This window comes from Apium graveolens, chromosome 11 (genome assembly GCF_009905375.1).
Source record: "Apium graveolens cultivar Ventura chromosome 11, ASM990537v1, whole genome shotgun sequence".
Lineage (NCBI taxonomy): Eukaryota > Viridiplantae > Streptophyta > Magnoliopsida > Apiales > Apiaceae > Apium > Apium graveolens.
In genome coordinates this window covers 178,753,627-178,761,622 of record NC_133657.1, presented here as the reverse complement: position 1 = coordinate 178,761,622, position 7,996 = coordinate 178,753,627, and the positions used below count along the sequence as shown (strand labels likewise).

The 7,996-nt window shown below is 32.4% G+C and overlaps 1 protein-coding gene across 1 annotated transcript; it reads right to left on the bottom strand.

Moving 5' to 3' along the window:
- Window positions 1-771: 771 nt before the first annotated feature.
- LOC141698551 (sm-like protein LSM7) lies at window positions 772-5,446 on the bottom strand. The gene is made up of 5 exons (XM_074503251.1): window positions 5,292-5,446; window positions 5,006-5,087; window positions 2,761-2,832; window positions 2,068-2,120; window positions 772-1,337 (listed from the first exon to the last, which is right to left on the bottom strand). The coding sequence occupies exons 1-5, from the start codon at window positions 5,292-5,294 to the stop codon at window positions 1,248-1,250; spliced, it is 300 nt and encodes a 99-aa protein (XP_074359352.1). The 5' UTR covers window positions 5,295-5,446; the 3' UTR covers window positions 772-1,247.
- Window positions 5,447-7,996: the final 2,550 nt, after the last annotated feature.

The following is a 7,996-nucleotide window of genomic DNA, read 5'->3' as shown; positions in this document are numbered from 1 at the left end:
CTTAACAGCGAAATCAAAGTGTAGCTTTGGCATGGTTTCTGCTCATATGGCTGAAGCACTTGCAATAAAGGAGGCTCTTAGTTGGATACAGGATAGAGGATGGAGTAAGGTGGTGGTGGAGTCAGATTGTCTCACAACCATCCAAGCAATCAGAAGCAAGGTGTCAATGAGGTCACCTTTTGGCAATGTTATCCATAGTTGTAGAAATATGTTGGAGAGTTTGAACACAGTGTCACTGTTTTTTGTTAAACGATCTGCTAATATGGCAGCACACCAGTTAGCTCGCATGTCGTATTCTTTTCCAGATCGAGTTTTCGATAGGATGTCTGTTCCTATTGGAGTCAAGAACGTATTGAGAAGTGAATTTTTTCCTTAATAAAATATATTGTTCGTCAAAAAAAACTATGCATTTTGTTAGGAGTTCAAACTATCCAACTTTTTGTTTAGTCCATTTATTTTATGGTGTTAGTTCGGAAGTTTATTACGGCTGTTTTCCAGTTTTATGATCAATGCATTGAATTTTGTTTGCCAAAAAAAACAATAAAAAAAATCTAGAAAGATGGCCAAAATGTAGGAGGGACAAACACGGAGGTATGACAAAAAAATAGGAGTTTTATGTGCCGGTTTGAACAAACTTAGATTATGTTAAATAATTTCCAAAACGAAGATGTTCCTTGCAGACAAACAAAGTCCTAAAGGACCAATGTGTTAGTAACTCAGCAATTTTATAAGTTCCATAAAGCATGCATCTTTTTTTCGTGATACTAAAGATAATGTATAAAAGTAAATTGATTCTGTCTGTTTAGATTACAAATGTTTGAGAAGCATCAGGATTATTCCAACTTGGCTCAACAGCTATACTCTATTTGCAGAATCACAAGCAGCATGTACCATGTAGTATATCAACCTTTCCCCGGTTAACGAGGTACTCTTACTTCTAAGAATATAGCGAGTGCCAACTAGAACCAATCACACAGTACAAAGGCCTATAGAATCTGGGTGCGGCAATTCTATAAAGGTAACCATGATTTCAATGCATATCCCACATGTGACTGGATTAACCGAGTCTACTGAAATGCAGGAATATCAACTTGAATACATACATTTTTCTAATAGAATCATAAACAAGGGTTTCAAGAGTTCACAGCAAGCAGAATCAATCATTTAATTGTAAAGATAGATATATAAGCTTCGACTGACTAGGGATTAAGAACAGAGGAGAACTCAGGTCACGGGCTAATTAAAATTTATGCTCCATCTAGCTGGACAAAGGGGTTTGCAATCTCGTCGGTCCCATCAGTAGGAGAAACCAGCATCACCGCTGTTCCTCTGCAAACCTGCAGCAGGGAATTTTTCTCAGAAAATAAACTTTCTACACAATGTTCTTAAAGTTTAGCTTGCATTTAATTGCAGGCTAATAGGCTATTACATATATATAAATTATAACAAACATTCCAAAGCCCAAAGAACATGCTCCTCAATTTCATTTTGGCCGTCTATTTTGAAAGAAGATAGAAAGATAATCATGTTTTTACAGTCAAGAGACCATAGTATGAAAACTGAAGTATCCCACAATTTTAGAAACCATTTATGTTCATAGCTGGAACATATCCCACAATTGCATATGATTTACGTTCAATCTAGTAAGTGTGGCAACATTTCAGAAACCATGGGAAAAAGCTGACAACTATGTTTTACCGTTCAGTAGCAAGTCTTTAGTCTTCTGCAAAAACAATTTAATTTATTTTGATGCGACTACAAATATCCACTACTTACTATAAGCATTAGAATTACCAAACCCTTGTAACAAACTATGCACTTTGTTAGGAGTTTAAAGTATATTAAAAAACTACAAAAAGAAACCTCACTTTTCTGTGCTCCTGGTAAAAATCTAACAGTCAGCAAATTACACTACCCGGATACAATATAGACTACTTACTGTTGAACACGCACAAGAATAATTTAACATTATATTTCAAACCACGAAAGCATGGTACTCAAGCACTTAATGATAAAGAGTACAAACATATATGATGTATTTATATTAATACAGTGAGAAAAACATACAATCAAGCCTAGGCGCCTGGTCTGATCAGTTGTTTTCAGTGGATCATCTGCATCTGAAGCACATGAATAGAATGTGATTATCTCAAAAAATTAGTTAGACATGTAATCAACTTATACAAATACTATCTGGAATATACAATGATACATAATGATTAAGAAACAAGTTCCCCAAATGACACAATTAATGCCACTAAATAAATTATCATTATTCTGGAGTATCATGGAGAGAGCAACCCTGATACATAGAGAGCACCATTAGTTACTGTTCTGTACTACAAAACAGTAACTAATTGCTTCACATAGTAGAAAATGGAGATCCGAATTTTATGACCTCTCATGCTCTACTATGGAAGAAGTTGCGGGTATGAAGGGCAATGAGTTTGAAATTTTAAACTGCAATGAGTTTCGCAGATTTAACCTGTTTCTAGTTTCCCATAATATTTTTTAAGAAAAATAATTTCGCAAATAAGATAGTTATTTTAAGATTAAAAACAAACTGTTCACCGTACCAAAGAAAAGGAAATAGTTTCAACTGCTTTTGAGTATGGATAATTTCTATTAAAATGGGGAACCATATTTAAGAAAAACATCATTTTTATTGTCCAGAGTTCCCAGATTCGCATGTAGAATTGTAGATTTGACTAACAAAATGCACATACATTTGCATGAAAAATTACTGCATTAACTTTTTACCTCTAAGATACTCTACAGCTTCATCCAACACGAGGTTCAATAATTGATCATATCCTTTAAGTGTTCCTGTCACTGTAAGAAAAATAAAGTAAAGGGGGTTATCATTAGGAAAAGTGAATGCAATTGCACTTCTCAAAATAAAAAAAATTAAATATATAATCAATATCCCGTGAAACCATTTCATAGAAGTTCATTGATATCTTCTTTTTATAAAGCAAATCGCAGTAACAAGGGACCAAGTTTCGCAAACGAATCAGTTACACATCTCCAATGCAATACTAAACTTGGTTCTAAAATTAAAAAAAATGTGTAGATGTTGCTTTAGAACCAAGATGTTGCTATCATTGCCACATATTCATGCAAGTGATAAAATAGAGACAAATAAATAAATAAAGCAATACTTACCAAGTATTTGTCCATTCAAAGTTTAGGTAGTTGAAATATAACTAGATTTAGACTTACTTGGTACCATTTTTAAACTATCCATTAAACTATAAATTCTATTTTAACATCAATAATCACTTTTTGGTTTCATAATATAGCAATAGCTTTACGTATTTTAGTACTAGAATTAAACATGCTCTTATAGTTACATAATCTGTAGTTTTGAGACACATCATTATGTGCAGTATATATTACTCCCCCCGTCCCAACCATTTCTTAACATATTCCTTATTGGGATGTCCCTTACATTTCTTAACATTTCTAGAAATAGTATAATTTTGGTAATTTAAAATTCCAATTCATTTGACTTTTCAAATGTTTACTATTATAACACAGTAGTGCTGTACTTTAAAACACAATTCTACCACTGCATAACAGTCGTCCATTTGCTTTAATATTTTTTAAATCAGTTTCTTGGTCTCCGTGCAAAACACATATGTTAAGAACTCACAGGGACAAGAGAGAATATAGAAATATAGGATCAGTAACAGTAGCCATATACATGTGTGTTGCATACAAAATATTGGTAGCATTAAACTTAATAGTTCTGCATCAATACTAGTGTTGAACTTAATTTATGCCTACCCTTACCGAAGCCATGGCTCTAATGACACCATAACATATTTTTAAGAACCTCTTACTGGAGCTAAAGATCTTGAACATGGTACACGAGTCGCAAGGTTGTAATGGATGAGAAAAAGGCAGATCAACTAAGGGAACTGAAAGAGTTCCGAGTTCATGTAGTGTTAAATTAAGAGTCAGAGAGGTTAGGTAGTCCCACGCACAGGTCAAACAAGTTGTTTGTGTTAATGATTTTCACCCATATAATATTTAAATTGTCATAACCAAACCCGTAACCTGTTTCTGCCAGCCCTAAGCCCTGAAGCAACCATTTACATGCATATACAACATGTCGGGAAGGTAGCCCATGTATTAAACAATTTTGAATTCCCCATGTATTAAACAATTTTGAACTCGAATTGCTCATATGCATCTACTTAATATTAAGTGAACATATGGTCGATCTGTCTTTTTCCTTCATGGTGATGGGTGTAATTTTTCAGTAATTGAAATATCACGGTGCCATCACAAAAATTAAACCTGTAGCCTATCAATGTGGACTCATTTTTCAACATACCCCTTCAATTGTTTTATAAAAATAAAAATAAACAAGATTCACAAACTCTTGCAGTTATGCCATGTGTGTATTTTTATTTTCTAGTCATTCCTACTCAGAATGTTATCACTCTATTCTCGACTATATATAGACATGTCTCCTCGACTAAATTTATGTATGTTGTTTCACTTTAGTGTCACTTGCATAAAACTAATTATTAGAAAATTTAACTACAAACAGATTCAGAGCTTAAACACATGTCACGATTTTCAAATGTTTAAACTCGTCAATGTATTAAAAAATTTAACTTGCATTATTTCAATTCCCACGCGCACATAGCAAATGAGCTGCTCACGAATTTGCAATCAAGATAAACAATATGTTCGTAAATAAAATAGATAAGCACTTAGCGAACAAAGCTTGAAAATATTTAACAAACAGTTAAAGCAACTAGGGAACAACTCACTTAATCCCGAAAATCCGATTATTCTAAATTTCAATTAAGCTACTGTCCATAACCATAGAATTTACGAAATTTTCTTCTAAAGTAAGCAAAAGGAGTCTGGAGTCCTAAATCTCGCAATCAAAATATGTGTTTTCAAAACAAACATAGCGTCATAAGAGTAGTGCTACAACAATTAAATATTTATGTACATATATAAAGAGTGAAGTAGAGTAGAGAACCTTGTCTACCACCAGTAAGCTTGACTTGAACACCCTTGTCAACAAACTTGGCTAAATCCAAAACTGTTTCTTTTCTACCTGACTGAAAAACACACATATATACACACAAATTACATACAAATTATGATATGTTAAGATGTTTGGATTGAGGGAGGGAGGGAGGGAGGGAGGGAGAGAGAGAGAGAGAGAGCGCGAGGGAGAGAGAGAGGGAGAGAGAGAGAGAGAGAGAGAGGGAGAGAGAGGGAGGGAGGGAGGGAGGGAGAGAGAGAGAGGGAGAGAGATTTACCATGATTGATTGATGATACAGATCGACCAGGTATGAAGTGAAGTGAAGTATGTGTGCCCTAATATTTTTGAAAAAGGTATTGAAACAAAGGCAGCGAACGGATGCTGAAACCCCCAAATTCACACACCCTTCGAAACTGTAAGAGTTTTTAGAAATTAGAACAATAAGTTACAAAAAATTACATGAAATGCCCGTTTGGGAAATCTTAAAATAAGTAATTTATGACTTAAGTGTGAAATAAGTGATAAGTTGATAAATATTTATAAGTTCTATAAGTGTTTGGATAAATTTACTTATAAGTCAGAAGTTTTTTTACTTAAATGAATTAAAATAAATAATTATTAAATACAATTATTTTAGTTCATGAATCTTAAATTAGAAAATATTTAAAAAATTATATTTTAAAATCAAAACTTTAGAAAAAAGTGAAAAAATGAAAATAAGTTGGAAAAAAGTATGTCACTGCCAACTTTCCACTTATCAGCTTATAAGTTTGAATTCAAGTTATAAGTTGGGTCGACAAACAGTCATCAATAAGTTGTCACGAGCTTATAAGCCAATAAGAAGCTAGTAGCCAAGCAGGCCCGAAGTTAAAGTTTGTTAAATAAATTACATGAAGTTAATAAAAGTTTTTCTTAATAAATTTTATATAATTTGTGAAATTGATATAGTTTTTATATTAAGGGCGAATGAACTCGTGATGTATAATAATTTTATTAATACAGAGTAGGCCTGAACAATTAAATTTAATTTATTTGATATAACTCAACCTCATTTGGAATTGCTAATGTTCAATTATCTTTGTGCTATTTATATTACTTTCAGAATTTAACAAAATATATAACTACAAAATTTATTATTAAACTTTCGTCCAATTATCATGTTTCCATAAAAAGGTATACAATTTTTAAATTTTTATTATTATACAACTTTTTAAAAATATACAACTGTCGCCCAATTTATTATTGGTATAAATAAATTTTATAATTATTTCCTGATATAAACTAATCTGTAATTCAAATTTCCAGATTATTCAACATTTATCCTTTTTCTTATGCTGAAAATCAAATTATACAATGAGAGAGTATCATCCGGTAACCTTTTTTAATAGATAATTAAGTAAATATTTGTTATATCTAAAAAAAATAACTAGCCTTGGATTAAATGTTACCAGCCTAACATATCTTGTCATGTATCTAATTAAAATAACTGTCAGGTTATTTTTGTTTTTCTTTTCTCCTCAGATTTATTTTCCTTACTATGTTGTCTTTGTATTTTACATACTTTTTCTTGATTAAAATTTCTATTTTTCCTTCATGTTGTACTCAAGTTTAAAAAAAATTAAAAAACCAAGTTAGAAGAAACACCGCAATAAATAAAAATGAACAACATGACAATAAAGAAATTACCTAATACAAATCCTTTTCAACATTATACAACAACGTGTTGAACATAAAAGTAGTATAGGGTGTACAAAAATTTGTAAAACGCAAAATTAATAGTCCATAAAATTACAAAACACGAAAAAATAAATTCTCAAAATAAAAAATTGTAGTCCACAAAAAATAGTATAAACAATTTTATTTTTCAAAAATCTAACAAAATTGTAGTTCAAGAAAAATGTAGATTTAAAATAATAATAATATTAATAATAATAATAATAATAATACCCAAAAAAACATTAAACAGTATTGCTTCACGCTCAAAAACATTTATGACAGGGTGAGCTGGGATTACCTTAGATACAAAATGCAGGTAATGGGCTTCTCGGAGAAGTGGGATCAAGTGGGTTATGATGTCTGTTACAACTGTGTCATACTCTATATTGTTTCAGGGTTCTATGATAGAACCTATAATTCTATCTCGTGGGTTTCGCCAGGGGATCCCCTGTCACCATACATTTTTCTGATATGTGTAGAAGGATTGTCTTTGGCATTAAAAGAAGCTGCTGATAGTGGTAGAATGCATGGTTGCCGTATATGTGACTTAGCTCCCTCAATAACTCACTTATTATTTGCTGACGACAGTTTCTTGTTTTTTAAAGCAAACACAGCTGAAGCTTTAACAGTTAAAGGGATTTTGAATGATTACGAGACAGTATCAGGTCAAGCAGTCAATTACCAGAAATCGGCAATCTTTTTCAGTTCGAATGTAAGGAGGGACAAACAAGGAGAGATCAAACAGTCACTTGGTGTTCATAAGGATATAGGTGAAAGTAAATATCTTGGGCTTCTGTCACTAGTTGGTAGATCGAAGAAAAACGTTTTTAAATATTTAAAGGAGAAGGTTATTCAGAAAATTAAAGGTTGGAGTTCAAGGATGCTTTCTCGAGCTGGAAAATTAGTGATGTTAAAAAATGTGGTTCAGTCAATACCTGCATATGCAATGTCCTGCTTTTTGATTCTGAAATCACTATGTCAGGAAATTCAAAGGATTATGAATGACATTTTCTGGAAAAACCAGTCATCAACCAGCAAAGGTCTAAGGTGGATAGGGTGGGAAAAAATGTGTATGTCGAAAGGAGAAGGGGGTCTAGGCTTCAGAGACATTAAAGGTTTCAACATAGCAATTCTGGGAAAACAATGTTGGAAGCTAGTGAATGATCCTAATGCATTACTGTCAAGGTTACTGAAGGCAAAATACTATCTGAATAGCCATTTCTTGGAAGCTAAAAGATCAGGTGGAGTCAGTTATACTTGGTCAGG